At 39.7% G+C, this 16,584-nt stretch overlaps 2 protein-coding genes across 2 annotated transcripts; one reads left to right on the forward strand and one right to left on the reverse strand.

Annotated features, from left to right (window-relative positions):
• Positions 1-1,247: 1,247 nt before the first annotated feature.
• On the reverse strand, positions 1,248-7,442 carry LOC117325179 (Rieske domain-containing protein-like). The gene is made up of 5 exons (XM_033881180.1): positions 7,289-7,442; positions 3,778-3,910; positions 3,190-3,224; positions 2,857-2,937; positions 1,248-1,444 (listed from the first exon to the last, which is right to left on the reverse strand). Exons 1-5 carry the CDS (start codon positions 7,301-7,303, stop codon positions 1,262-1,264), a joined length of 447 nt encoding a protein of 148 aa, XP_033737071.1. The 5' UTR covers positions 7,304-7,442; the 3' UTR covers positions 1,248-1,261.
• A 6,484-nt stretch (positions 7,443-13,926) lies between these two features.
• LOC117324807 (galactoside 2-alpha-L-fucosyltransferase 2-like) lies at positions 13,927-15,023 on the forward strand. The gene has a single exon (XM_033880638.1). It carries the CDS (start codon positions 13,944-13,946, stop codon positions 14,883-14,885), a length of 942 nt encoding a protein of 313 aa, XP_033736529.1. The 5' UTR covers positions 13,927-13,943; the 3' UTR covers positions 14,886-15,023.
• Positions 15,024-16,584: the final 1,561 nt, after the last annotated feature.

The raw sequence follows: 16,584 nt of genomic DNA on the forward strand, positions 1-16,584 counted from the left end.
AGTCAAGACTGTAGTCCTTACTGTTGTACTGGCTGTAGACATGGCAACCCCAGTCTCTGTAGTCCTTACTGTTGTACTGGCTGTAGACATGGCAACCCCAGTCTCTGTAGTCCTTACTGTTGTACTGGCTGTAGACATGGCAACCAGTCTCTGTAGTCCTTACAGTTGTACTGGCTGTAGACATGGCAACCCCAGTCTCTATAGTCCTTACTGTTGTACTGGCTGTAGACATGGCAACCAGTCTCTGTAGTCCTTACTGTTGTACTGGCTGTAGCCATGGCAACCCCAGTCTCTGTAGTCCTTACTGTTGTACTGGCTGTAGACATGGCAACCCCAGTCTCTGTAGTCCTTACTGTTGTACTGGCTGGTGACATGACAACCCCAGTCTCTGTAGTCCTTACTGTTGTACTGGCTGTAGACATGGCAACCCCAGTCTCTGGAGTACTTACTGTTGTACTGGCTGTAGACATGGCAACCCAAGTCTCTGTAGTCCTTACTGTTGTACTGGCTGTAGACATGGCAACCCCAGTCTCTGTAGTCCTTACTGTTGTACTGGCTGTAGCCATGGCAACCCCAGTCTCTGTAGTCCTTACTGTTGTACTGGCTGGTGACATGACAACCCCAGTCACTGTAGTCCTTACTGTTGTACTGGCTGTAGACATGGCAACCCCAGTCTCTGTAGTCCTTACTGTTGTACTGGCTGGTGACATGGCAACCAGTCTCTGTAGTCCTTACTGTTGTACTGGCTTTAGACATGACATCCCCAGCCTCTGTAGTTCTTTCTGTTCCTCCAGTCGTACTCATCATGACAACCCCAGTCTCTGTAGTTCTGTCTGTTCCTCCAGCTGTACTCACCATGACAACCCCAGCCTCTGTAGTTCTTTCTGTTCCTCCAGCCGTACTCATCATGACAACCCCAGCCTCTGTAGTCCTGTCTGTTCCTCCAGCTGTACTCATCATGACAACCCCAGCCTCTGTAGTTCTTTCTGTTCCTCAAGCTGTACTCATCATGACAACCCCAGCCTCTGTAGTACTTTCTGTTCCTCCAGCCGTACTCATCATGACAACCCCAGTCTCTGTAGTCTTTCTGTTCCTCAAGCTGTACTCATCATGACAACACCAGCCTCTGTAGTTCTTTCTGTTCCTCAAGCTGTACTCATCATGACAACCCCAGCCTCTGTAGTCCTTTCTGGTCCTCCAGCCGTACTCATCATGACAACCCCAGTCTCTTTAGTTCTTTCTGTTCCTCAAGCTGTACTCATCATGACAACCCCAGTCTCTCCCTGTAGTCCTTGTTATTGTACTGATCTGATGGAATCTTGCCGGTACAGTCTGTAAATTTGATATATACATTTCCATCTCGAACTGTAACTGCATGTGTCCTTTGCTTCACTCCACTGCTTTTCCATACTGCAGGCTTGCTTAGGTTATGGGGATCACAAGACTGAAATGTAAACAGACCAAATTTACAAAGCTATTACATTGCGGGAGATTATTATTGTAGTGTGTTAACATAAATATTAAAACCTCTCTATGTTTTCGTGCCATATACATGATGACAAAAAATCACAAAAATATGTTTAATGGTGGAATATATACCCTTATGATGATATAATGTGAGAACAAATACCATAGTTTTTCAAAATTGCAATTAAAACCGAGAAACAACCACTGGTTAATGGTAATCTCTAATGGTATCCTCCACTCTCTTTTGAAGAATAGTGGACTGTTGATCAAAGCCACACACCAGAAGTCCAAAGTCTATCAGACATACTGGTTGTTGTCACGAAGGCAAATAAAAGGATTGGGCAATATCACAATATCATCTACGACTTACAGAGTCAACTAGAGTATGTTTAATAGACAAAATAGAATTTAGGTTAAATATGAAAAGCCACATAAATTGGCAGAAAACTTCACGGAATATGATAAACACATGCCAGTGATGTAGCTCGATGCACATAGGGTTGGTGCACATTCCATTTTCACAATGACATGTAATTTTTTACTTATGAATTGTTGACCTAAGTGAGCAGATTTGACAGAAATTAAATGAAGGTAAACCCTAAAGGGATTATAAAGTTTAGCTGGATAAGGTTTTATATCAACAAAGAGAAAACATAGAGGGGCTTTAAACATTGTCATGAGATAACTAATTGTTTTTACATGGATACTTTGCATTAAACTGTCTGATGATAATTATAGTCATTATAAATGACAGAGGATTGCAGGTAAACAAAACATATCAATATTATATGGATATGTTATATGTTTATAAGATATCTTATCAATATTAGGTCAAATTTAAACTAGCAGGTAAACAAAACACATATCAATATTAGGTCAAATTTAAACTAGTAGGTAAACAAAACACAAGTTATTCATTATCAACATCACAGGGTGAACAGCCCGGTGGCCGAGTGGTTAAGGTGTACTGACACTTTATCACTAGCCCTCCACCTCTGGGTTGGGGGTTCGAAACCCACTTGGTGCAGTTGCCTGGTACTGACCATAGGTCAGTTGTTTTTTCTCCAGGTACTCTGGCTTTCCTCCACCTTCAAAACCAGGCACATCCTTAAATGACCTTGGCCGTTAATAGGACGTTAAACAAAATAAACCAAAGAGGGTGAACAGCCATTCTAATGGTGACCTGTAAGTGTGACAATACACCATGCACACTATAGATGTCATTTACAGTCCTTTATATGACCCTTGTCTCTAGTTTGTTAATACCCCAGCAATGTCATGTAAATCTTAATATAGTATTATAATAACAAACAGAAACAAGAGATAACATGTCAATAAACTTTGACTTGTGTTCTATATGTAATCTTCAGTATAGTTTAGATATACAACCTGGTACACCATTTCTCCTCGGTCAATAGCTACTTTGTATTTATGCCATGGACAGACGATACAAGTCTTCCCTCCAAAGTCCTGAAAACAAATGTGTTAAAATGACATTCAGTGACAGATACAAAACAAGCTTTTTTTTCTTTACAAATAAATTGTAATTGCCAAAATTATGCCACCAAATGATTTTTAAACTTGACAAAACTTCTCTCTTCCAACATTTACACAACATTTTACATAATGTTGTTTCCAATATGAAGCATTTGATTTTAAATGTGTAAACTAATTATGTGCCAGAGGTACATGTAGGCGTAACAAATGTCCAGTATGACCTACCTCTATATCCCCAATATACAGAGGTCCTCCAGCATCTAAAATCAAAATGGAACCCATGACATAGTCTGACTCAGTGATAAAAATCAGGTTTATAGTAACAGGCATCATCAAGCTGGTAAAAATTGAATTGAAGAGCAAAGACAGCCAGCATTATCACCAAAGACCTAAGGTCTTTATAAAGCTCCTCCTCTAATAACAATAAAGTGCTATCACACTTGATTTGAAATCCTTAATAAGTTATAATCCTTATGATATTGAAATAGACTTCTGATGTTAAACATTCAATAATAATTAAGTACATGTATCTTTTTTCACACAAAAAGGCTAATGTGTTAATGAGAGAAAATGATAGACAGTATTAACAGTAACAGTATTTACGGTAACAGTATTAATGGTAACAGTATTAACGGTAACAGTATTTACGGTAACAGTATTAACGGTAACAGTATTTACGGTAACAGTATTAATGGTAACAGTATTAACGGTAACAGTATTTACGGTAACAGTATTAACGGTAACAGTATTTACGGTAACAGTATTAACGGTAACAGTATTTACGGTAACAGTATTAACGGTAACAGTATTTACGGTAACAGAAACTGTCCAAGGCATACACATTTCCCTTTGCCTTTATAATCACAATATCTTTGTCATCCATTTTGATTCTCTTTCTGTTTGTTTCCACCAGTTCTGCCAAGGAGCACACCAATGTCCAGTCTTCCTAAAACACAAAAATAGTAAAATGACAAATACCTCACCATAAAGAGTCAGATGACAAATATCTCACCATAAAGAGTCAGATGACAAATACCTCACCATAAAGAGTCAGATGACAAATACCTCACCATAAAGAGTCAGATGACAAATATCTCACCATGAAGAGTCAGATGACAAATATCTCACCATGAAGATGACAAATATCTCTCCATGAAGAGTCAGATGACAAATATCTCACCATAAAGAGTCAGATGACAAATATCTCACCATGAAGATGACAAATATCTCACCATGAAGAGTCAGATGACAAATATCTTACCATGAAGATGACAAATATCTCACCATGAAGATGACAAATATCTCACCATGAAGATGACAAATATCTCACCATGAAGAGTCAGATGTCAAATATCTCACCATAAAGAGTCAGATGACAAATATCTCACCATGAAGATGACAAATATCTCACCATGAAGATGACAAATATCTCACCATGAAGAGTCAGATGACAAATATCTTACCATGAAGAGTCAGATGACAAATATCTCACCATGAAGATGACAAATATCTCACCATGAAGATGACAAATATCTCACCATGAAGAGTCAGATGACAAATATCTCACCATGAAGAGTCAGATGACAAATATCTCACCATGAAGAGTCAGATGACAAATATCTCACCATGAAGAGTCAGATGACAAATATCTCACCATGAAGAGTCAGATGACAAATATCTCACCATGAAGAGTCAGATGACAAATATCTCACCATGAAGATGACAAATATTTCACCATAAAAAGTCAGATGACAAATATCTCACCATGAAGAGTCAGATGACAAATATCTCACCATGAAGAGTCAGATGACAAATATCTCACCATGAAGAGTCAGATGACAAATATCTCACCATGAAGAGTCAGATGACAAATATCTCACCATGAAGGGCTACAAATGTAGACTGATGTAAAGTGACAAACATGGAGTTGTGGTTGTCTTTAGGGGCAAACATTTTGTGAAGGAGAGGGTAATGTTGAAGTGGAGAGTATATTGTAATGGTAATTTACTAGCAGCTAAGATTTCTATATCTACATCTTGATATGTTGAAGTACCCATTTCCGGTTTTAATGAAACGGTAGAGAGAGAGAGAGTTTGGAGGTTTGGAACAGCCTAGGAGTAGGATGCCTTCTAAGAGTGTGAAAGGTGGTCACTAGTTCAAGCTCCAGTGAGGGTAGGATCTTTTCCTTTTCCTTTGCTCCTTCCTATCATTGGTATTAACCCAATCTGTATCATAGTTACAGAGTTTTGGATCAGTTTTGGAATACTGGATTTATCATCATTTCATCATTTGGGGGGGGGGGGGGGGGGGGGGGGGGGTTGGTTGGTTGAGAATAAACACACATTTTTTAACATTAAAGAAGAATGGATTATGATCAGTTGCTAAATCATATACATTTGTATACAGTAATGGACATCTACATGTTCAGTACATACATAATTACCAGGTATATATGTTAAAATATATATATCATAAGTTACATAAATAAATATGTAAAAATGTGTTGACTGGACATGGATATTTTAAAAATCTCATAATACTACCTCACCCCTTGCTTACAATGCTATCAGCTGACAATTTAAGGTGCATCAGTGCACTTAATGTGCCAAGTGAGTAAGATTTGAGAAATAACCAATCGGTTTGAAATCAATGATGAACCCATTTTTGAAGTCCATACACTGAACACTAATCACCCAAATCTGTTTTACGCTTTTTATCTTATCTGCACTTAATAAAAAGAAATCACTTTAATTTACCCTTCTCACGCCCCTGTAATTTCTCCAACAGACCAAGCCAAGGTAATCATCATTTCTGATGGAATTGGTATACAAATAAGGAGAAGAGGAGAAGAGAAGAAGACCAAACGTTCGTCGGCTAGTCAATTTGTCGACATATTTCTCGAATTTTCATACAAACGTTTTTTGACAGTTACTGATCAACACCAGTCATTTATGATATCAACTATTGGCATAAATATGATAAATATATACTATTTTATCATTCTGTTATTATATTTTATGATATTGAATGTTTTTGTGATACAACAGTGTCAAAGTTTATGCTGGCGTATAAACGTATACTATGGGGAGTACAAGTGTCACGATCCACCTTAAGTGACTGAACTGGTAGTCTGGAAGTAAGGAAGAAATTGACTATTAAAGCTGCTTACAGTGATACATGTGTGGCAGTGTTGTTTTTAATGTTTCATTGACATATATTATATATCATTATGTTATATGCACAACGTATGTGCAACGTTTGTTATTTTCATATACCTGTTCTTGTACTCGTCCAACCGGTTTGTCTTGTCCACGTGTCTTAGCTATTTGTTACCTGTGTAATGTGTTGTCCTTGTCACGTGATTGCATGTTCGTACATGTACCTGTACGTATCTCGCACCGTCACTCGCGCACTGGACAGCGAACTATACAGACCTCTAATATAGATTTTGATTACAATGCTAACGACAGATTTGAAACAGGACTTGTTGAAAAGTAAGTGTCTGGAACGTTATTAGTTTTTGGTTTAATTTCTAAATGTATGTTACCTTGATTCAAAGTAATCTTTATAGATTATTTGGAAAATTGATATAAGTTAAAAATCTTTAATTTGGTAAACGTATTATCGGGCGTGGTTCCCATTTTGCTATTACGGAAACTGTCATTAATGAATAATTTTATAAGTCGTTTGTTAAATATCATATTTAGTTTTGTTGCTTCATTTTTTCAACAGAACCACAATATGTAGCAGAAAACTATTTGTCGTTGTATGTGTCTAAAGACCCCTGTCAGAGTGATAGGGTAGGTACGATTGTATCTTTAATACTTGTTATTTTTCTCACTCTAATATATTGATGAATTGTATTTTGGATGATATTAATGAATTCTGTCATTTATCATATCAACTGGTTTATAATGTAATCAAGTTCGTAATGTTACTTATAACCGTTACGGGTGGTACATTTTATGTAAGTTCAGTATATGTCCAGTGTAATGTATAGCGTTGATCTTTTATCATGTATCGTAGTGTTCTTATGTTTTATTTATGTTATAACAGGGTCTTCTTCTGTTGTTCCCGTCGAATAAAGGGATTGAACCGAGAATCGGATCTGTGATGTTTTCATGTAGCATTGAACCCGGCTACACATGGACAAACCATCAAAGTCAGACCACCAGTGGGAGGGGCTAAACTGCACATAGTGACATCACTTTTCATTGTATGAATGGGCTTATTGCACTACAGTGAATATAACCCGGTATATCTAAGTTAACCGGTAGTACTCATTTAAAGAAAACATCGATGGGGGATTGGCCACGGTACTTACAAGCGACTCTGCCATTACCACCGTAATTGAACAACGTCGTAATAAAGTCAACAGTTCAAATAAGACAAAACATAGCGACAACAACTGCTATACTAGGCGTTACCACAAGGAATAAGTTGTCAGTAAGTTTTCTTCCTCCACAACAAAGAGTTCCATTGATGCGGACAAACCGGTTCGTCAGTTTTTTAATGTAATATTTCAAACATATATCTCAAAGGACCTGCAAATGTTAATACAGGCATTGGGAGTCGTTGTCAAAGCTCGTCTGAAAACAATATAAAATCGCCAGGTCCGTCTTTATTTCATGAACGAACAACAATGGTTATACTGAGCCAACCGTTCCAACCGCATAAACGAAAGCGGCCCTATTCTGGCTCTACTTTCGCTTTCTCTTTGTAAGATTTCTCTCATTGGTTCTCTTAATCTCATCTTTCATTGGTAACTTTGTTAGTCTGTAAGATGGTTAATGAGACTCGCTTTCTCGACGTGTCTGCATGGAAGGTGGATGTATTGTCTGCTGTAATGTTGGCTGTTGACAAAAGAAGCAATGCTACATGTATGCATGTGCGTTGGCCTGTAATGCGAGTGTTTGTTGACAGTGTGTACGATTTACGTAAACACATCTCTGCGATATATTTTATAGATTCTAGATGAGAACGTGAATTATAAATGTTTTTTTTTTTACGTATAATTTTAGATATCATTATATTGTTTATTCCCCGGTGCGAAGTGGCTTAACTCTAACAGGTCAGCAGCACAACATGATAAATGAACGTACATTGGACAAGATGGTTGAGAACACAGCCGAAATAGTTATAATTCATACCACCACAAACTCTCTTAAGCAAACAAAATAAGGAAGTATGAAAAATGCTGAATAATCCAACACAGGTATACAATACGAGTTTTTGATAATTATGTAGAATTTATGATTTTCATTCGCCGCGGTGGCAGAGTGGTTAAGGTGTCTCGACATTTAATCAATAGCCCCCCTCCTATGGGTTGAGAGTTCGAAACAACTTGGGGCAGTTGCCAGGTACTGACCGCAGGCCTGTGGTTTTTCTCCGGATACTCCGGCTTTCCTCCACCTCCAAAACCTGGCACGTCCTTAAATGACCCTGGCTATTAATAAGACGTTAAACAAAATAAACCAAACCAAACCAATTATTAACCGTGTCAATTCATGATTAAATCGATTATGATTGCCTGAATTTGATGTTTTCTCTAGAATTAAATATGCTTGTCATTTTAACATATACGTTGTTTATCTAAGTTACCATTTGTATTTACATAAGTAATCAGAAGAAACTAGATGTGCAGACATACTGAGACATCAACAAACAATAAAAGAAGATAGATATTGTTTTATTCATTTCACAAATCTTAATTATGAGTAGCATACGATGCATGCGATATACATTACAGCATATTGTACGGGTATCTAACAACACAATTTACAAATGCGAAGACCTTGAAATACTTCAGCGCTCAGAATGTGGTCGTCCATAATTGTTACTGACTGATCACAGAAAAAAAACGGGTACGCGTTTTGGAAAGAAAGAACTACATCATATCGTGAGAAGGCAACTCCAGGACCTTCACCAGAACCCAGAAGAACAGTTGAAGGAGTTTGTAGGTAGGGCATTGGAATTGGTTGTCGATGCATTTCCAGATTCCAATGATAAATTCATTCAAACGATGGGAAGTGACGAGTTTGTATTTAGGGCGTTTTGGATAAACGGGTAGCCAGTGCCATGGAATTTTTTTTTGACATTAAGCACCAAATACACACCACCACCGAAGCACCTATTCGCCAGTGTATAAGGAGAACACCTCCTGGTTTTGAGGAAGAAGAAAGCAAGCGCTACGGCTGATGATGTATCGATACCAGTACACGGCTGTATACCGATATACCACACGGCTGTATGCCGATACCACACGGCTGTATACCGATACCACACGGCTGATATACCGATACCACACGACTGTATACCGATACCACACGGCTGATATACCGATACCACACGGCTGATATACCGATACCACACGGCTGATATACCGATACCACACGGCTGATATACCGATACCACACGGCTGATATACCGATACCACACGGCTGATATACCGATACCACACGGCTGATATACCGATACCACACGGCTGATATACCGATACCACACAGCTGATATATCGATACCACACGGCTGATATACCGATACCACACGGCTGATATACCGATACCACACGGCTGATATACCGATACCACACGAGTGATATACCGATACCACACGGCTGATATACTGATACCACACGGCTGATATACCGATACCACACGGCTGATATACCGATACCACACGGCTGATATACCGATACCACACGGCTGATATATATACGAATACCACACGGCTGATATACCGATACCACACGGCTGATATACCGATACCACACGGCTGATATACCGATACCACACGGCTGTATACCGATACCACACGGCTGATATACCGATACCACACGGCTGATATACCGATACCACACGGCTGATATACCGATACCACACGGCTGATATCCCGATACCACACGGCTGATATACCGATACCACACGGCTGATATACCGATACCACATGGCTGTATACCGATACCACACGGCTGATATACTGATACCACACGGCTGATATACCGATACCACACGGCTGATATACCGATACCACACGGCTGATATACCGATACCACACGGCTGATATACCGATACCACACGGCTGTATACCGATACCACACGGCTGATATACCGATACCACACGGCTGATATACCGATACCACACGGCTGATATACCGATACCACACGATTGATATACCGATACCACACAGCTGATATATCGATACCACACGGCTGATATACCGATACCACACGGCTGATATACCGATACCACACGGCTGATATACCGATACCACACGGCTGATATACCGATACCACATGGCTGTATACCGATACCACACGGCTGATATACTGATACCACACGGCTGATATACCGATACCACACGGCTGATATACCGATACCACACGGCTGATATACCGATACCACACGGCTGATATATATACGAATACCACACGGCTGATATACCGATACCACACGGCTGATATACCGATACCACACGGCTGATATACCGATACCACACGGCTGTATACCGATACCACACGGCTGATATACCGATACCACACGGCTGATATACCGATACCACACGGCTGATATACCGATACCACACGGCTGATATCCCGATACCACACGGCTGATATACCGATACCACACGGCTGATATACCGATACCACATGGCTGTATACCGATACCACACGGCTGATATACTGATACCACACGGCTGATATACCGATACCACACGGCTGATATACCGATACCACACGGCTGATATACCGATACCACACGGCTGATATACCGATACCACACGGCTGATATACCGATACCACACGGCTGTATACCGATACCACACGGCTGATATACCGATACCACACGGCTGATATACCGATACCACATGGCTGTATACCGATACCACACGGCTGATATATATACGAATACCACACGGCTGATATACCGATACCACACGGCTGATATACCGATACCACACGGCTGATATACCGATATCACACGTCTGATATACCGATACCACACGACTGATATACCGATACCACACGGCTGATATACCGATACCACATGGCTGATATACCGATACCACACGGCTGATATACCGATACCACACGGCTGTATACCGATACCACACGGCTGATATACCGATACCACACGACTGTATACCGATACCACACAGCTGATATACCGATACCACACGGCTGATATACCGATACCACACGGCTGTATACCGATACCACACGGCTGATATACCGATACCACACGGCTGATATACCGATACCACACGGCTGATATACCGATACCACACGGCTGATATACCGATACCACACGGCTGATATACCGATACCACACGGCTGATATACCGATACCACACGGCTGTATACCGATACCACACGGCTGATATACCGGTACCACACGAGTGATATACTGATACCACACGGCTGATATATATCGACACCACACGGCTGATATACCGATATCACACGGCTGATATACCGATACCACACGGCTGATATACCGATACCACACGGCTGATATACCGATACCACACGGCTGATATACCGATACCACACGGCTGATATACCGATACCACACGGCTGATATACCGATACCACATGGCTGTATACCGATACCACACGGCTGATATATATACGAATACCACACGGCTGATATACCGATACCACACGGCTGATATACCGATACCACACGGCTGATATACCGATACCACACGGCTGATATACCGATACCACACGGCTGTATACCGATACCACACGGCTGATATACCGATACCACACGGCTGTATACCGATACCACACGGCTGATATACCGGTACCACACGAGTGATATACTGATACCACACGGCTGATATATATCGACACCACACGGCTGATATACCGATATCACACGGCTGATATACCGATACCACACGGCTGATATACCGATACCACACGGCTGATATACCGATACCACATGGCTGTATACCGATACCACACGGCTGATATATATACGAATACCACACGGCTGATATACCGATACCACACGGCTGATATACCGATACCACACGGCTGATATACCGATACCACACGGCTGATATACCGATACCACACGGCTGATATACCGGTACCACACGAGTGATATACTGATACCACACGGCTGATATATATCGACACCACATGGCTGATATACCGATACCACACGGCTGATATATCGATATCATACGGCTGTATACCGATACCACACGGCTGATATACCGATATCCTGCGTTTCATCAAGTACACCGACAGAACGGAAGGTTCCTAGTTCCTATGTGGAACTCGCTTGTAAAATGTCTATTTATGGGTTATTAGACATTAACAATGTTACAGCGTAACACACAGTCGTCAATACAGCTGTTAAAGGGACATTCCTTCGTTTGAATAAAGTGTATGGCGCCAAAGTGATACTTCATTGGAAATATGTATTTTTTTCCAAATAGTAAAAGTAAAAATCTTTAAATCAATACAGCAGTTATACTCTAAAGGGAAACGAAAGTGCCTCAAGTATTAAATCATAAAATTTCTCAATTCGACTCAAATTATCGATATCACTAATCAAACTCGGCTCTCAACAAGAAATGTTTTGATTGCTGGTAGGATACAATCTCGGCTCTCACCATTCAAACTTAGCTCTCCACAAGAAATGTTTTAATAACTTTTGGGAAACAACCACGGCTCTCACCATTTAAACTTCGCTCTCCACAAGAAATGTTCACTTTACTGTTGGAAAACAACCCCAGTTTTCCCAAATCAAACCCAGCTCGCAACACGAAATGTTCTAATTACTGTTGGAATACACCCTCGGCTCTCCACTTAAATGATTTAATATACGTTATAAAACCAGTCAACTGAACATAGTCGGATGTTAGACTGGTTGGGATACATATTATAGGTTTATTTTATATAGAGGTTGTAGCAGAAGCTGAAATCCACATTGATTAATGTGATGAATAAATTTGATGGAAACCTTGTTTTACGACTGCCTGAAGCGAAGGTATTTTCGTCTGGTTTCATACAAGGATGGATATACTCATTTCGATTTTTGAACGTAATTTATCAGATGACACCAACTACAATGTATATCAAAATTTGACCATTTGTAATTGATATTATGGACTGACCACAACAAATGTATGAAATCATACAAATTTTTGGTTAAATTTCAAATGTTAAAATGTCAACACGACACAAAAGGCTGATAAAATATATCCGATGCCTATTAAAGTCAACCGTTGTATACGCAGTTTATCGCTAAAACGTTAAAAGCAAATTATTAATACCGTAAGCCATGGTAGCAGCTGGGAATGTCCACCCAAAAGACAGGTCTAGTAGCCATCATCGCCATGTGTCGCTCAGGTGTGCGATCTGGTGACTCCATAATGAGAAGAACTCTCAGCAGAAAACTGGAGGTATCAGGTATGTTCGGAATATAATTTATCACTTATCGCCGCGTGGATTAACACACATTGTCACGTTACTACATTGTTAGTAATCTGTAATGTTTGATTCGTATGTGAAGAAAGCGGAATCACATTATGGCGGGTCGATATTTTCCGGTAGACTGTATTGATTAATGAAGTGATGCCCCTGAGGAAGTGGTGTGTTAATAGTCGGAACAATCTATTTGACTATCTCGTTAGAATTTTAGATGTTCATAAATATCACTTTGACAATCTGGAAGACCATCAGAAATGTAGCTTTATTCTCGGTAGCAAAACCGATATCATACTCGACGACGCAAGATGGTCAACCCTGATGATAAACCTTACAAACTATGATGTATATGGATATGATGTATGAAATGAATCACTTGATATGTAAAACAACTGTACATCTAAATAACTGTTTGAGGGAATGTCTGTCTGTTTGTAAGTAGGAATGTGGTGATTTATACAATGTGTATAATTTTTGATAATTCCAGGTAGCGTTGTTCTTACCTCAGTCCTCGTCATCGGAATATTTATTATGGTGAATTACCTATTCCCGGTGACATATAGAACCAGGTACAGGGAGCTGATCAAAACAATGGTCTATCCGTCTACTGACCAGGCCTGGGCCAACAATCTTCTTCTCTGTCCGGAAATGATCGGAAGACTTGGAAACACGATGTTTGAATATGCAGGTGCCTATGGCATAGCTAAGGAAGTCAACAGGACATTGGTGTTACCAGAGGATGACAAGCTGTGGGCAATATTTCATATAACGGCAAAATCTGTTTATAATCGGACATTTACCTGTGAAAGGTGGAAACATGAACGTATTGAATTCTCCGGAATTTGGGAGAACCAAGTATACGATAAAGTGCGGAGGTCTAAGGAAAATGTGGTGCTGAGGCACTATTTCCAGTCATGGAAATTTTTTGAAAAATACAAAAAAGAAATTAAATCTGAATTTTCTCTGAAAGATTCAATACAGGATTCAGTGAATGAAATTCTCCGTAAAATTGCGACGTCCTTTTATCCTACTGAAAAGCACATGACCTTTGTCGGAGTTCATATCAGACGTGGTGATTATCTAAGCACACGGTTTGCGTCTTTTGGGTATAACATTGCTTCGATGGGTTATGTGAAGCGTGCGATGCAATACTGTCTATCTAAATACCTGAACCCCGTGTTTATTGTCTGTTCTGAGGATGTGAAGGAGACAAAACGTGAACTGGAATCCATTACTGGCGCGCGTATTGAGGTTTTGTTTCACGAAAAAATTGCGGAAGTTGATTTTGGGCTGTTGGTGGCGTGTAACCACACTATAATGACGGTTGGCAGTTTTGGATGGTGGGCAGGATATCTCGCTGGAGGTGACGTCATCTATTATAAATATCCTGTTAGGGAAAATACAAAAGCACGAAAACAGTTTGATAGCAACTTTTCTGATTATTTTCATCCAACATGGATAGGTATGGAGTAGATGAAGTATGGACCAATTTCGTTTCAATGTGTAAACACCAATAAAGAATAAACAAGAAGAAAAGAACTGGGCGTTCCGGAAGGCTACGCGTCACCTGCCTCATCTGCATAATCCATGTAATTCTTTTATAAAATCAAATAAAGCATATCCCTATAACTGAGAGGAACTATTTAGCGTTTAACATCAAACAGTTTATTAAAATCATTAAAGTCATTTTCAAAATTTCATCCAGGACACAATCATGTGTCAAAACCATAAATTATGTCTCATGTTGTTTGATTTCCTGTCTTATCATAAATAAGATAGGAATGCAAAAATACGCTAGCATAAAACTAGAACTTTTAGACGTTTAGTATTTGTTCCCAGTTGATATTCAAATGTTCCATGCTGTACTGCCTATTTATTCATCTTTACAAACCTATAGTTATCCATATGTGATAAAATAATGTCTTTAAATCGTCTTAATAAAAACAACTGGACTGTTGATTGAAGGGAGGTAATGCCTATGGGTTTGGTTCAGATGTCGTCTGTGCTTGTTGGATTGTTGAAGGTGTATCATTTTAGTTCATAACTCATCATGTCTATGTCAAATATTCATATTAAAATGGTGTAACGAGCTTCACCACTGGGGGATTTAAAGGGGGGGGGGGGGGGGGGGGGGTCCCCGCACCCCCACCCCCACCCCAAATTGTCGGAAGGGTATGTTAAAAATGTACCTGCTAAACTTATTTGGCACGCCCTCCCCCTATCTGGAAATCTTGTATCCTCCCCTATTCATAATGGACAAAGTACAAGCAAAAAGACAAACAAATAGCACTGTAACATCAATTTATTCACAAAACACGAGTTTTGATCCATAAACATGGATCTATTTTTAAAACATGTATCATCCTGGCTACGTTATCAATATGTGTAAATGTTATACAATGTATATGTATATGTAAAGGTGAATGGAACAAACACTTTTCCTTAACTAATATAACTTTTACGTTATTTTTTGAATTCGAAAGTCGTCATTTGTTTTACTTTATCGAAATATCGAATGAATGCTTCATGTAGCGTCACTAAAGAGGGATTATATCCCAATACATTACTTTTATAAGGTGATTAATGCTTGTTAAGTTCATGTGTACTAAGTGTTGTTATTGTAAGTATTGGTGTATATTCATTTGTGTGTTTACCATAGGCGTAATGTTGGGATGGTAGCCGTTATGATTGGACCATCTCTCTTCTTACCTGCACTCAAAGAGCAGTCAAAAACAGTCGACACACTCGCAGTTAGGCAATCGACATCATCAGCACTGGGAAAGAATTGAAAAGTGTCTTATAACTATGTCCATGTAATAAAGGGCGTCTTGGAAACCAAATGTTTTTATATGCAAGCACCTGTATGATAGGTCTGTCAACAGGGCACTGGTGATTCCTAAGGATGACAATCCTCTGTAAGAAAGTGGGGCCGATGTTCTCTGGGTGTTATGGCTATGGTATCTAACAATAGCGTGCTGACGTACGCGTGCTGACGTACGAGTGATGACGTACGAGTGCTGACGTACGAGTGCCACGTTCGAAATATTTTGAAAGTTATATGTCAGATATTTTCCTGGAATTTATTTTGAGCGATGGATTAAGAGGGACTGCAGATACAATTTTATATAAAGCTGTAAAATCAATGTCTTTAGGTTCAGAAGAAAATGAAATC

This window comes from Pecten maximus, chromosome 4 (assembly GCF_902652985.1).
Source record: "Pecten maximus chromosome 4, xPecMax1.1, whole genome shotgun sequence".
NCBI lineage: Eukaryota > Metazoa > Mollusca > Bivalvia > Pectinida > Pectinidae > Pecten > Pecten maximus.

Bases quoted from the DNA above. Each gene is read 5' to 3' on its own strand.
- LOC117325179 (XM_033881180.1), bottom strand. The intron at 3,225-3,777 runs GTAAATACTGTT...TTTTGATTTTAG, and splicing joins CTTGGACAGTTTCTGTTACC to ATGCTGGAGGACCTCTGTAT. The intron at 1,445-2,856 runs GTTGTATATCTA...TTTACATTTCAG, and splicing joins GAGGAGAAATGGTGTACCAG to TCTTGTGATCCCCATAACCT.
- LOC117324807 (XM_033880638.1), top strand. From the start codon at position 13,944: ATGGTGAATTACCTATTCCCGGTGACATATAGAACCAGGTACAGGGAG.